The 15,210-nt window shown below is 38.9% G+C and overlaps 1 protein-coding gene across 2 annotated transcripts in view; it reads left to right on the top strand.

Annotated features, from left to right (window-relative positions):
• Positions 1 to 11,691: 11,691 nt before the first annotated feature.
• The window catches only part of TTN (titin), a 270,276-nt gene continuing 266,757 nt past the window's right edge, over positions 11,692 to 15,210 (top strand). For both annotated transcript variants that reach the window (XM_053665080.1, XM_053665079.1), the window contains exons 1-2: positions 11,692 to 11,850; positions 14,107 to 14,210. In XM_053665080.1, the coding sequence (XP_053521055.1) occupies positions 14,120 to 14,210 (91 nt within the window). In that variant the 5' untranslated portion in view covers positions 11,692 to 11,850; positions 14,107 to 14,119. The remainder of the gene's footprint in view (positions 11,851 to 14,106; positions 14,211 to 15,210) is intronic.

Here is a 15,210-nt window from a genome sequence, read left to right as displayed (position 1 = left end):
TCTGCAATCCCACCAACAGTGAACTAAGGTCCCCTTTTCCCCACACCCTCTCCAACATTTGTTGTTTGTTGCTTTGTCTATTATAGCCATCCTGACTGGTGTAAAGTGATATCTCATTGTGGTTTTAATTTGCATCTCTCTGATAGCTAACGATATTGAGCATCTCTTCATGTGTCTCTGGATATTCTGTATGTCCTCCTTGGAGAAGTGTCTGTTCAAGTCCTTTTCCCATTTTTTAATTGGGTTCGATGTCTTCCTAGAGTGGAGTCGTGTAAGTTCTTTGTATATTTTGGAGATTAAACCTTTGTCTGAGGTATCATTGGCAAATATGTTTTCCCATACAGTTGGTTGTCTTTTTAATTTAATACTGTTTTCTTTAGCCATGCAGAAGCTTTTTATTTTGATGAGATCCCATTTGTTTATTCTTTCCTTTATATTCCTTGCTCTAGGGGACATATCCGTAAAAATGTTCCTGCGTGGAATATCTGATATTTTCTTGCCAATGTTCTCCTCTAGGACTTTAATGGTGTCATGGCTTATATTTAAGTCTTTTATCCACCTTGAATTTATTTTGGTGTATGGTGTAAGTTGGTGCTCAAGTTTCATTTTTTTGCATGTAGCTGTCCAGTTCTCCCAACACCATTTGCTGAAGAGGCTATCTTTACTCCATTTTATGTTACTGCCCCCTTTGTCGAATATTAATTGACTGTAGAGGGTTGGGTTGATTTCTGGGCTCTCTGTTCTGTTCCATTGGTCTATGTGCCTGTTTTTATGCCAGTACCAGGCTGTTTTGATTACAGTGGCTTTGTAATACAGTTTGATATCAGGTATTGTGATCCCTCCTACTTTGTTCTTCTTTCTCAAAAGAGCAGCTGTTATTCGGGCTCGTTTATGATTCCATATAAATTTTTGAAGTGTTTGTTCTATGTCTGTGAAATACGCCATTGGTACTTTAATAGGTATTGCATTGAATCTGTATATTGCTTTGGGCAGTATGGACATTTTGATGATGTTAATTCTTCCAATCCATGAACACGGTATATGTTTCCATTTGTTTGTGTCTTCCCTGATTTCTTTCTTCAGTGCTGTGTAGTTTTCTGCATACAGGTCTTTTACCTCTTTGGTTAGGTTTATTCCCAGATATTTTATTTTTCTTTTTGCTATATCGAATGGGATTTTTTCCTTGATTTCTGCTTCTGCTGATTCATTGTTTGTATACAAAAATGCCTTTGATTTCTGGATATTGACTTTGTATCCTGCTGTTTTGCCAAATTCATTAATTAGGTTGAGCAGTTTTTGGGTAGAGTCTATAGGATTTTCCATGTACACTATCATGTCATCTGCAAACAGTGACAATTTTGTTTCCTCCTTTCCTATTTGGATGCCTTTTATTTCCTTTTCCTGCCTGATCGCTGTGGCCAAAACTTCTAATACTATATTGAATAGAAGTGGTGAAAGTGGACATCCTTGTCTTGTTCCTGATCTTAGTGGAAAAGCTTTTAGTTTTTGTCCATTGAGTATGATATTGGCTGTAGGTCTCTCTAATGGCCTTTATTATATTGAGGAATGTTCCCTCTATTCCCATTTTGCTGAGTTTTTTATCATAAATGGGTGTTGTACCTTATCGAAAGCTTTTTCCGCGTCTATTGATATGATCATGTGGTTTTTGTCTTTGCTTTTGTTTATGTGATGAATTACATTTACTGTTTTGCGAATGTTGAACCATCCTTGCATCCCTGGGATGAATCCCACTTGGTCATGGTGTATAATCTTTTGGATATATTGTTGGATGCGATTTGCTAATATTTTGTTGAGAATTTTAGCGTCTATGTTCATCAGCGATATTGGCCTGAAGTTTTCTTTCTTTGTTGTATCTCTATCTGGTTTTGGAATTAGGATGATGCTGGCTTCATAAAAGGAGTTAGGGAGTTTTCCATCCTTTTGGATTTTTTGGAATAGTCTGTGAAGAATGGAGGTTAGCTCTTCCTTAAATGCTTTGTAGAATTCTCCTGTGAATCCATCTGGTCCAGGGCTTTTGTGTGATGGGAGTTTTTTGATTACTGCTTCAATTTCTTTTGCCGTTATTGGTCTATTCAGGTGTTCTACTTCTTTTTCATTGAGTTTTGGGAGATTATATTTTTCTAGAAATGTGTCCATTTCCCCTAGGTTCTCAAATTTCTTGGCATACAGTTCTTCATAGTAATTTCTTACAATCCTCTCTATTTCTGTGGTATCAGTTGTAATCTCTCCTCTTTCATTTCTGATTGTGTTTATTTGTGTCCGTTCCCTTCTTTTCTTGATGAGCCTACTTAAAGGCTTGTCTATTTTGTTTATTTTTTCAAAGAACCAACTCCTGGATTCATTGATCTTTAGAATTGTACTTTTAGTCTCTATGTCATTTAGTTCTGCTCTGATCTTAGTTATTTCCTTCCTTCTACTTGCTTTGGGCTGTTTTTGTTGTTGTTCCTCGAGTTCTTGCAGGCGTAGAGTAAGGTCATTTGTTTGAAATGTTTCTGTTTTCTTTAGGTAGGCCTGTATTGCTATAAACTTCCCTCTCAGGACTGCCTTGGCTGTATCCCATAAGTTTTGGGTTGTTGTGCGATCATTTTCATTTGTTTCCAGAAACTTTTTGATTTCTTCCCTAATTTCATTCTTGACCCATTCATTGTTTAATAGCATACTGTTCAGTCTCCATGGTTTTGGGTGTTTTGGGTTTTTTCCTTTGGGGTTGGTTTCCAGTTTCAGTCCCTTATGGTCAGAGAAAATGCTTGGTATGATTTCAATATTCTTGAATTTGTTGAGGCTTGTTTTGTGCCCTATCATGTGGTCTATCTTTGAGATTGTTCCATGTGCATTTGAAAAGAATGTGTATTTAGCTTCTTTGGGGTGAAGAGCTCTGTATATATCAGTTAGGTCCATTTCATCAAGGGTGTTGTTTAATGCCGCAATGTCTTTGTCGATATTTTGTTTGGAAGATCTGTCCATTTTTGATAGTGGGGTGTTAAAATCCCCCACTATAATTGTGTTGCTGTCTATATCTTTCTTGAATTCCTCTAAGATTTTCCTTATATATTTTGGTGCTCCTATGTTGGGTGCATATATATTTATGATGTTAATGTCTTCTTGGTGGATTCTTCCCTTGAGTATTATGAAGTGACCTTCTGGGTCACTCTTTATGGCTCTTTTTTTGAAATCTATTTTGTCTGATATGAGAATTGCTACCCCAGCTTTTTTTTCTTGTCCATTTGCTTGGAAAATTTGTTTCCAGCCTTTCACTTTTAGTCTGTGCTGGTCTTTTGTCCTGAGGTGGGTCTCTTGTAGGCAGCATATGTGTGGGTCATACTTTCTTATCCATGACGCTATTCTGTGTCTTTTGATTGGAGCATTTAATCCATTTACATTTAAGGTTATTATTGATAGGTACTTATTCATTGCCATTTTTGTACCTGTGTTCCTCTCTGTCTGTCTCTTTTCCTTCCTTTCCTTAAAGCAGACCTTTTAGTATTTCTTGTAGAGCTGGCTTGGTGGCAACAAATTCTTTTAGACTTCTTTTGTCTTGGAAGCTCTTTATTTGGCCTTCTATCTTGATTGAGAGCCTTGCTGGGTAAAGTAGCCTTGGTTGTAGGCCTCTGTTTCTCATTACTTGGAATATTTCTTGCCAATCTCTTCTTGCTTGGAGTGTTTCCATTGAGAAGTCAGTGGCTAACCTTATTGGGATGCCCTTGTATGTTATTTCTTTTTTCTCCCTTGCTGCCTTTAAGATTCTCTCTTTGTCTTGGAAGTTTGCCATTTTAATGATGATGTGTCTTGAAGTGGGCCTCTTTGGGTTCCTCTTGAATGGGACTCTGTGTGATTCCTGGATTTGTGTGACTTTTTCTTTTGTCAAATTAGGGAAATTTTCTCTCATTACTCTTTCAAATATGTTTTCTATCCCTTGTTCTTCTTCTTCTCCTTCTGGTATTCCTATTATTTGGATATTATTACGTTTCATATTGTCTTGCATTTCTCTTAATCTCTCTTCATTCTTTCTGAGCCTCTTTTCCCTTTCCTGTTCTTTCTGTGAGATGCTTTCTACTTTGTCCTCCAATTCACTAATCCGATCTTCTGTTTCATCCACCCTATTTTTAATGCTTTCCACTGTGTTTTTTAATTCAGAAATTGTATTCTTCATTTCCTCTTGGCCCTTGCTAATAATTTCCATTTCCTTTTTCATGTTGATATAGTTCACAGTGAGATCATTGTAGCTTCCCTGTAGTTTCTGGTAGCTGATTGTGAGCTCTTTGAACTTCCTGATCACCAGTGCTTTGAATTCAGTATCTGATAGTTGACTTGCCTCTGTTTCATCTAACATTTTTTCTGAGGATTCCTCCTTTCCTTTCATTTGGGGATTGTTTCTTTGTCTTCCCATTGTTTGTGAGACTCTTCTTGTTAGCCTCAGCTTCTTAGATTAATCTGTTTTGACACCCTGGGTTTATGGTATGAACTTTTGTGGTGGAATGCCTTAGAAGTATCTGTTGAACCTCTCTTTTCATACCAGCTTTCCAAGCATGGTTTCAAATTCTTGTTGTGTCTTGCCCAATCGATTGCAGTAGTCTGCTCTGGCCTTCTCATTTCAGGTCATGCTCCTTGTTTATTTCATAGCTGGGGTCTTAGTTTTATTCTCTCAGGCAAAATCACCATCATCATCATCATCATCTGACAACTCTTCTGCCAAAGAGTCCTTTAGATAATCTTGCTCCACCGCCGGGTTCAGTGAGTTCTGCTCCGCGAGGGCGGAGCTGGAGGCGGATCCACGGGCGGGGCCGGGGGCGTAGAAGTGGCTGTAGAGGAAAGGTCTGGTTCTGCAGCCTGCCCTGGAGTCGGCAGCCAGTGGGGAGGTAAGGGTCTCAGGGAAAACCCCCAAAGTCTTGAAACAATAGTCATGGAAACAGAGGTGTGAGGCAGTCAACTTGGCTTGATTGGTGCTAACCATGGCCCTAGACACAGCTTCATCTTCCAAAGCCTTTTCGTGTCATGGACTCAAGAAAAACAATGTGTAGCTCCTGCCTTCAGCCTTCTTGGGCAGCAGCAGTTTCTGACACTGAGAAAGATGTTTGCAGTTCATGTGGCTCCTCCCGAGGGTGTTTGCTTGCCTGTTACATTATTTACAAAGAGAAGATCCATTCATTGTCTCTAAGGACTATTCTACATCAGTATTCTACAATCCAAGAGTGTAATTACCAAACTAGAGGTGCATTTACTTACAAAAATATAAATCACTTGTAAGGCAGAGATTGCTGTTGTTAATGCCAGTGAGAAAATGTGGAAACATTTGCATTACAACAGGGAATGTGAACTTTGTTTAAGACCCTTAAAGATAACGTTAATCACTTCTCAATCAATCACACGAAACTCCAGGAGCCTAGCCAGTGCCTGGACAGCACACTCTGGGCTTTCAGTTTCAATTCTTACCAAAGGAACACCTCAGAGAGGTGATAGTTACTGACATCTTTCGGATATTATAAATTCTACCCATGTCCCAATTCCATTCTGTCTTTTTAAACTGGGACTGTATTTCCTTAGTCCCTCCCTCACTCAGGTGCATTCAGTGAGTTACCCTTTAGTGTTATGCCCTTAACTTGTTAAAAGCTTCTATCAAAAATGTCAACATATAAATTAGGCCATTGCTGTAGGCACACTTTAAAACATTTCATCTTCTGTATATCACTCAGTGCCCCTTCAATAAAGTAGTACATGATAAATTATTAAAATTCAGTGTTTGAAAAATTGCACTTTCCCAAGGAGTTGGTATACTTTCCTGTGTATATTGAGAATTACGCCTCATTCCTTTCTTTAACTTCCAAGAAGCTCATCATCAAACTAAAAATTGACTATAACAAATGTAGTGCCCATCTTGGTTTGCGAGCTTGTGTTGTTCTTTGACACGGTTTTAGTGACTACTTTGTCTCTATCTTTTTCTGAATCATTCTTTATTTTCATTTCTCTTTTATCATATTTTACGTGCTTTTGCTGAATTACCTCAATTCTTTTTTTTTTCAATACTGGGAAGAATTTTATTAACATTCAAAAGAAATTTAAAATTTTATAATAATATTTATTACTTTAAATGTACAAAGCCAAGAAATTATTCCCCATAACGATTTCCACTGAAATACTTCCCCAGTATCTGAAACACCCATCTCAGGACTGGTCTCTGCTTAGAAGACTCACATCCCACGGCCTCCAGTCCACTCTGGAGTGAAGTGAAAACTCTCGGCCCAGCCTTTCCTCTCCAGGAAGAGTTCTGCCTGTGCTTCACCCTCCACTGCCCTGAACCATGTCTGGGTTCCTGAGCACTTAGCGTCTGTACCTGTCATTTTGGCGCGCTCCTTTTCTTGTCTCTCCTTGCATTGCTATATCTAAGCAAAGGGTGTTACACTTTCTGTATCCCTATAGTTCTTGATACCTAGAAGACACTCAGAATCACTTGAGAAGGAAATAAAGGAGGGAGAAAAGAAAAGAGGTGGGGGGAGTTGGAAAGAAACAGAAGTGTGCACTTCAGGTGAAAAATACATGCCGTCTAAAGGGAAGAAATCTACTAGAAATAGAAACAGTGACCTAGCAATGCAGGCAAATGTTTTGACTTGGTTTAGCTTGAGAGTTTTATCGAGGTCTCCGTACAAATATGTCGTTCATGGTTGGGTCAGGAAGCATATGCAACTCAAAAGCTTAACTGAAAGGTTTAGAGGAGGGACGAACCATTACTACAAGGAGTAGGCAGGTTCAGCAAGCTCAACGGGCGATGGCGGACTGCGCTGAGAGTAGCAGTGCAAGCTTCTAGTTGAACACAGTTCCCCAAATCCAAAGACAGCACCTGTAGGAAAGGGGACCTTGATAAGAGCATGGGCACAAGTAGAGGAAGGACAATGCCAAATGAGTGCCAGGCAAGGAGGGAGCCAGAGGAATAAATGCCCCTCAATTTTTCCTGCCAGCACCTCGAACTGGCTGAGCCTTAGCAGAAGCCAGAGGGCGAGGGAGGCCTCCCGCCAGGGATGAGGCTCCCAGGGCCATGGGGCAGGGGGATTAGGAGTGAGGAGTGGGTGGAGAGCGGCCATCCAGCACCACCCACACTTGCTTCTCAGTAAGAGCTTTCTTCAAAAGAATGTTGTATTTATCATCAAGTGAGGACATGTGGAGAACAGGGGCAGTATTTGGCTAGGAATTTTAGATAGATGGGGTGAAACACAGAGGTGAAAAGGCTAAAGCTCTTCAACAGACACACGAAATATTCAGAATTCCATATGAACATAAATCATCATTTAAGTCTCAAGGGGTCTCTCAAATATTTCAGAACTTACCTTTGTTTCCTGAGACAGTAGAGCTGCCTTCAGGGTCATTTTTAGAACTTTATCTCCCACAGGCTGTCTTCCTTTGGGAAGATCCACTCCTTAACATAGCAAACAGGTTTAAATGTGCCTGTCAAAAATGCAGGTGATGTGTCTTCTTTTGTAGACATTTGATAAACGTCTATTATTTTCTCTCTTTTGTAGATTTCACTTTGTATTTCAGAACGAAACTTGTCTTTTCAGCTCCCAAACACTCGTTTGGCCCTGGAAGAGCCCTTAATCCCTCACCTGGGACCCGCAGTGGTTGCAGGGTAGAGTGAGCCCGACTTGCTCCCATCAGTGGGCATAAAACATTGTCTGACAACAGTGTCGCCACCTCTGGGGAGCATCTGCAAGTAGTTGGATCTGATCCGGTTTCTGGTGTCCTGTCCCAAACTTCCACAAACCCAACTTATTGCTTCTTTAAGATTGCAGTAATTCTTGGACTTTGCTTTAATTCCACATATTAAAATCATGTCACCTGCTGGGGTCCTTCAAGGAGAGATAAAACGTGTTTCTATGAGTTCACTTTGGACTTTTCAAAGATTTCTTAGCAAACACTCTCCAGATACTCAGCAGAATATTACTAAATTATTTTCTCTTGTGTCATGCTTTGCAAGCAGCAAACAAACCAGATGCCCACAATGTGCCAGATTCACACTGTCCTGGGCACTTCCATGCTCATCCTGCCATTTAATCGTGCCAATAACGCTTTGACATGGATATTATAATCCCCAACTTACAACTGACAACTGAGACTCAGCATGGGTTGCCTGAGCCCATGTAGGGTAGGAGCAAAGTTTCATGTGCCCTTGAAGTCAGTGCTACCAAGATATTCAACACTTTAACCTTTGGATATTTCTTACTGTGGTATCATACATGTCCAAAACAGGATTTCCTATTTAATATGGCACTAAATGTGCTAGTGACTATTGGTACACCTGTAAATTACTGTACACATCAAGTAATTTGATCTTACCGCCTGACTCTAACCGAAGGGACAAAGGGACATCTCCTCCTGAATTGTAAGCAGCACTTTCTTGCCTCCCTGCTTCCAGTGCAGCTCTGCTTGCCTTTATAATTCAAGGAGCACAGAAGGCAATGCATTAGGGTGGATTGTTTGGGTCAGCATGTTTTCCCTGTGTGTTTCCTGAAATTTCTTCTACTTCTTTGCATAAAAATAGCTCACTAATGGGCCTATATTTCAGCCTTAAACAATTTAATAAGTGGACAGGACTTTGGAGGTATTATGTGACTAGGTATTACTGTGCTCACTTAAACACAAACTCCCGGAGCACCAAGGTTTCTATCTCCTTGTTTGTGTTGCTATGGTCTCAGTGTCCTAACTATGTTTAACACAATAGGAATGAGTACAAGCAATTTTTACTCAATTTTAATACATAATGTTTACTCTTTTCTCTCTGAAAAGACTCTTAGGTTGTTCTTAAAAACTGTGCCCATTTCTCAAATAGCCTTCAGTAAGTCACTCCTTGGGGAGATGGTTCTGTGTCACACAGACAAAGTCTGACACCAACCACAGCTGTGCAAGTGGAGTTACTGCCTGAATTTTACACACGTACCAGTCTAGGTCTCAGCCATAGGTTACGGAGAATTCATAAGAATTGTATGTAGACCACGATTTCTAAAATGGAGGGAACTGTCACTGTCTTCTTGGTCACCACTCTCTGGCCACCATCCAGCCTATTGCCTGGTAAAAAGTCACCACTCAGGTATTTGTTGAGTCAACAGTGATGATAGAATTCAGAACCACAATTTTGTACTGTGTTCAATACTGAGCGTATGCTTAATAACTATTGAATTGCCTTGACTGTAATGCTCAAAATGAGAATCACACCAAGCATTCCAAAACTAAGTAGGCATTCTATTTGAATGATCAGCTGTTTCGGATTATCCATGGGACTCCTCCCCACTGTTAGGGTGGTAAATTAAGATCTTACTGCATCAGCAAATGCCCCAAATCTGAGTAGTATTTGGTTTCTACTGGGCTAGCTTACTATATTCCAACGATGGCATATTTTCTTTTAAACTTCTGTGTACCATGTTATCACTAACTGTTCACTATTGACTACTAACCCAATAATATGGTTTTTCCAGAGTGGTATATTAGTTATTTGCTAGCTGCTCCCTCCCTCTCTCCCTCCTTTCCTCTCTCCTTCCCTCCCTCCTTTTTCTCCCTTCCCTCACTTCCTTCCTTCTTTTCTTTTCAAATTTTTATTTTAATTGTTGTTCAAGTACAGTTTTTTCTTCCTTCTTTTTCTTCCTTTCCATCTTAACTCTGAATGTCATATAAGGATGTAAATGCCAAAAGACAAGGATCTTGACAATACTGCAAAGTCTAGAAATGTCCAAGAAAGGTAAATAGACAAGCAACACGGGCGGACAGACACTTGACCTTATGTCTGTGACAACGGTCTATCATCCTGTCCTGGCTCTTGAGCTCCCTGTGTTGCACTGGGTCACAAAGACACAGCTTCAGGATTCTATTCACTCCTTCCCTCTAGTTCCCATAAGAATTAAAGTGGTTTTTTGGACTTTGGTTCCAAGAAATGTAACAAGACATTAATGTGCTTTACATTAGGTCAAATGAATCTAAAAATACACACACACACACACACACACACACATACACACACACATGCACACCCAGAGTTAAACAGCCAGTGATGGACACCTCAAATCAGAAAGATCACACAAAATGTTTTGCCCTATGACTGGCAGGTTGCCTGTAACATGTCTCTAATTGGGAATAATTTTTAAGATATATAACATGAAACTAATTTTTTTAATCTTCACCTGAGGACATTTTTTCACAGCCTCCTTGTATGCACCCTGACTGAGGAACAAACCACAGCCTGGGCATGTGCCCTGACCAGGAATCAAACCCGTGACCTTTCAGTCTACAGAATGGCACTCCAACCAACTGAGCCACACTGGCCAGGGCAGAAATGATTGTTTTCTAATAAAGCAATCAAATGGAATTATGGCAGACAGAGACTCCAGGGACAAGATGTGGGAGAGGAATGATGCCACCAATAGAAAAACAAACGCTTAAGTAAAGGGTACAAATGTTTGACTAAACACGTGGTGTCCTCTTGTCTATATAATTGTACGATCCTGCATCAGTTGCCCAATATATTTCAGCTCTGTTAAATGTTAATTAATCATTATATAAAAGAAAAGTCTAATACATCACCAAGTTCTGCAACAGGAAACATTTTTAGTAGAGACATAAATATATTTAACTTAGAGTTTAATATTTTAGTCTATTTTATTAAGAAAAGTCTCTTTTCATTATCAAGACAAGTTTCTTCCCTTTTAGTGAAGTTTCAGATCTTCCAGCTAAACTATTACGAAGATCTTTTAGTATGTTCTTTTGTATTTGAACTCTCTTGCTTGAAATTAAACTCAGTCTTAAAATAGCAACTATATCACTTCCTAACCACTTTCCATTAGTAACAGCAAACTCCAGAGATTAGTAAAGCAGCCTTCATGTGCCCACAAAAAATAAATAAATAAACATTTTTTTAAAACCTTATGGATAATTTAAATGTAAGACTTGGCTACTCATTAAGAAACAGTATGTGCATATTTGTGAATATTAATGACATGAAAAATGAAATCTGACAAAAGTGAAATCATTATACTGTATAGACTAAATCTTAGCAGAGTTCAGATTTGGCCCTCCAACATTAACTCTTGCAGGGCCGTGCAAACACTTAGCTCATTAATATTAGCCAAATTCTCCCCAAAGTACAAGTGGATTCTAGAGAGTATAGATAGTAGAAATGAGCTCTCTTCAATTCTGAGGTTAACAGCCAGTGGTTCTTCAAAGAAAGTGAACTCTTATGCATGAGACAAACTCCCCCATCTGTTCTCATGATTGACGGGTCCATTTGGTTGGTCTATGGCGGGAGGAGACAGAAATGGGCCCTGACTCACAGGGCAGAGCCCTCAGGTTCGGGACTGTTTTATGACTGCCCCCAAGTCTTCCGTTGTCCCACATTCTGCTCAGACCAGTGTTTTCAGATTTTAGCATGGGCAATAAATGCTCTTCTCTCAACCCCAACACAGCTATTCTTTAAACACAGTTCTTATTTCCTTAGTAAAGCCTCTGCTGAGGTGCTAAATTTAGCACTGCCAATCAGAAGAACAGGTGCTAAATGACACAACCAAGTAGGTTCCTCTCCTGTCGTGCTGCCCAGGGACAGCCAATCACCCAGGGCCCTGCCCTAAGCATGTGGGGCTGTCAGCAGATCCGGGGAATAAAAGGCAGGGCCAGACCCTGACTCGGGAGCAGTCGTGCATTCCCAGCCTCGCCTCGGGTGTAGGGATTGCATAGAGGAGCGGTTTAGAGGCTCACTGATTCATGTCAGAGATGGTCCAACAAACCAACTCTAGATAGGACGTCGTTTCAGAAGCAACCTTGGGCTCAGTCCCACTCTTTTGGGCGCTCTTGAGAAATCAGGTGAGCAGCATCTTTTCTTCTGTTAATGGGAGAGCCGCCTTCTAACGCATCTCCAGTTCCCACTTCTCTTCGTATGCTTATGCCTAGCTAGAGATGTTTGTCTAATTACTCATTGCTGGTGCCAATTCATTGTTCGATTGGGCTTGTTAAATTCTGTTTTAAAATATGTGACCATTTTTCTCTACAAAGTTGAACGCTGTAGCATATCAGCAGGGTCAGCAGTTAACATTGTTTAAATGCACCTAACATTCCTAAAGTGTTCAAGCTGAGGTCTGAAATGGTAATAGAAATGTTTGCTTCTTTTATAGACTGTTTGTCTGTTGGAAATGTTCAAGGTTATATTCCTCAGTGATAAAGTGAGACACACCAAGAATAGCTCTGATAAAATGCATGTGGTATCAACTACACCCTGATGACTTTTTAAGGGAATCAACTGCTGAGCTATCAGTCGCGGGACAGTGACAGAACACTTGCCTGCTGTCAGTCAACGCTGGAGTTTATTTTGGGAGCCTGACATTTAAGACGCATACCTCCTGCCCCAGTTAGACAAAGGCCTCTGAAGAGCAAGCGCTAAAGCAACAAACGTTACTTGGACAAAAGGAGTAAAAGACCCATTTAGGCTAGTTAATTGCAATGTATTTAGAAAGTTCAGGGCTGGGGGGAGGTATATAATTGTTTTCTGAACTACTCAGAGTCTTATTACCTGTTTTAATTCAACTCACAATCAAATTATAGGATATGAGATGAATGTTGGTGCAAAGAAGGGTAAGAAATAATGTTTCAGGGAATTTTAGCTCTAAGTGCACCTTCTTTTCCCATCTTCCTGGAATTAAATTAGTAATTACTATAAAATGCATAAAAGGTATAAATAATACAACTGTTTTAAGATGCACTAGTTTGTAAACCAAGTAGGGAAAAGGTTAGGTGCAAAAACTTATTTATCCTAAAGATATAATATGCTACAATAAGGAGTTCTTGACAAAAGCGTCTCAAAAAAACTTTTGGATATTATTTGAATTTTCCAAATGTAAATTTCATTGTCTCAGAAAACTCTAGTTTTGTTTTCTTGCTAATTAAGTAAAAAGCTACAATAAGGTACTTTTTAGTGAATAGAGAATGTTATGACAAATAGTAATGAAACAACTGATTACTGAGAATCTGCTTTTATATTAGAATAATGGAGTGGCCCCATTATTCTAATGGTATTTAAGGTATTTATGCATCAGAAAATAGATAATAATGTATTTATGCATCAAAAATTCTTCACATATTCTCTCTGAAGCTGATAGACAAAGTACTTTCTTCCACTTACCAAAAGGACTAACTGCAAATTTCATGTTCATTTCTTTGATTTTGAATATTTACATTATAGAAACACAGGTCTTTTCACTTAATCTACATGTCATACCAGTCATCCTTCCATTTTTTTTTCAGTTTGTACATTGTTCCTTATTAACAATAAGAAACAGTATTTTTCTTTCAGATCTATAATAAAAATTTACCCTCCTCACTTATATTTAAATTTCCCTGAATATTTACTTCAACAGCAGCAACACTTACTGAGCAGTGACATATGAAGAAATACTAAGAGATAGGAGGAACTATATGCTTTCTACAAAAGGTTTACAACTTTGATAAGGCTTGCCAAAATTTTTCAAGTAAGGAAAGACATTGCAAGATTTACATTGCTAGTTTTTTTTGGTGATTTAAGTAGTCACCTGAATTACTTAAAGTAAAAATGCCCGAATCTATGTCAGTTTTATCAATATAAATATAGTGAGTGAAAAATAGTGGGAGAAAAGAAATATTTTTTAACTATTGTTTCTTAAACATTGAACTGATGCAAAGATTTGTTTTACACTTCTGCACATTTATTATTCTTCACCACCAACCCACCCTCACCTTTACCCTGTTACTCCAACTTTGCTTTTATCTGACTAGGAGGACTCTAACTCAACTTTCCCACCTTTGCAAACCTGAATTTCCCTCCTTGACCACTAGGGTACATTCCTTGCTGTGTACCTGCCAAATTTTTTTCCACATCCTTTTACCTTTGCTATTATGTTAGGCTTCCGGTAAACTCAGAGGCTGACTGTTTTAGATTCTAGCCACAAAGGACTGGGCCTGCCCACTGTGCAGGCCCACAGATAACCTGTGGAGCAATCTGTTTGGAAACTGTGTGTCTCTGTCATCTACCAAGTAGCTCCAGAGCAACCCTTAGCTGTGACATCTAATTTATTTTCTCTTCATTTTCAGAGTGCCTAAAAAGATGACGACCCAAGCACCGACGTTTAAGCAGCCGTTACAAAGCGTTGTGGTACTGGAGGGTAGTACCGCAACCTTTGAGGCTCACATTAGTGGTAAGCTCACACAAACCACATTCTTTGCCTCGCCTCCTCTCAAATAAGTTAATTTCACTCTAGGACTTGAAGTCAAGTTTAAGGCCTGATTTTACATTGTAAAACTGATCCAACTCTATGGAACGGTCATTATAAGGAAGGATAGACCATTCATAGAGTACTGACAAAAATCTGACAGTATAATGGCTTGAAAATGTTTTGTTCATATTTATAACTCTACACAGCAAAATCATTAGCAGTGGGTTAAAACTGATGTCGAATCTAGCTGTTAAGTAAGACCAGATTTGGTCATTCTATTTTTGACTGAGCTGCAGAGCCAGACTAGAAGCCAAGAACTCCAGCCCGATAGGGGCGGGCCACGGAGCTGCCGGACAGGCAACATGGGGCTCCCCAGTCTGAGTGCCTGAGGCAGGGTTGTCTTATATGGAAAACTGCATACAAATACAGCTCACGTTCCTGAGCAGCTGAACTTTCAGTGATTAGCTAACTCCTAGTTATTTTATTCTTTTATTTTCTATCTTTATTAAGTGATTCTAGTAAATTAAAATATTTTTGATCATTGAAATAACAACAAAAATAATATATGTCGCTCTGGCCTATATATTAAAGACAATTAAAAAATGACCCTGGAATTTCTTTTTAAGTTCTGTTGTTTTTTTTTTCCTTTTTTTTCCATTGTAGCTCAGTTTAGGAATAATTTCATAAAATACATGACTTATGATAACATGTTGTGAAAAAGTGGGGACAATCTACAAACTATATTGTATATAATCTCAAAATCACTTAATCAGTATTGTCTATTGCAGTATCATAACCAGTCTTTTAAAATTATATGGATTAATTGAAAATCATGCTTGATATACCTCCCTGTGCACTTTGTCTCTTTTTTTTTATGGCTTATAATAAAGATATCAAATAACATTTTTTCCTTTTGTTTTCTATTTTATGTATCAATCTTATTCATAATTGGATAACACTGTTTTACATTGCAGAAATATAT

Source organism: Artibeus jamaicensis, unplaced genomic scaffold, assembly GCF_021234435.1.
Source record: "Artibeus jamaicensis isolate MK-2021 breed Jamaican fruit bat unplaced genomic scaffold, CSHL_Jam_final contig_391, whole genome shotgun sequence".
Lineage (NCBI taxonomy): Eukaryota > Metazoa > Chordata > Mammalia > Chiroptera > Phyllostomidae > Artibeus > Artibeus jamaicensis.
The sequence above is the reverse complement of the archived record's forward strand: the minus strand, read 5'-3'. Positions and strand labels throughout refer to the sequence as shown.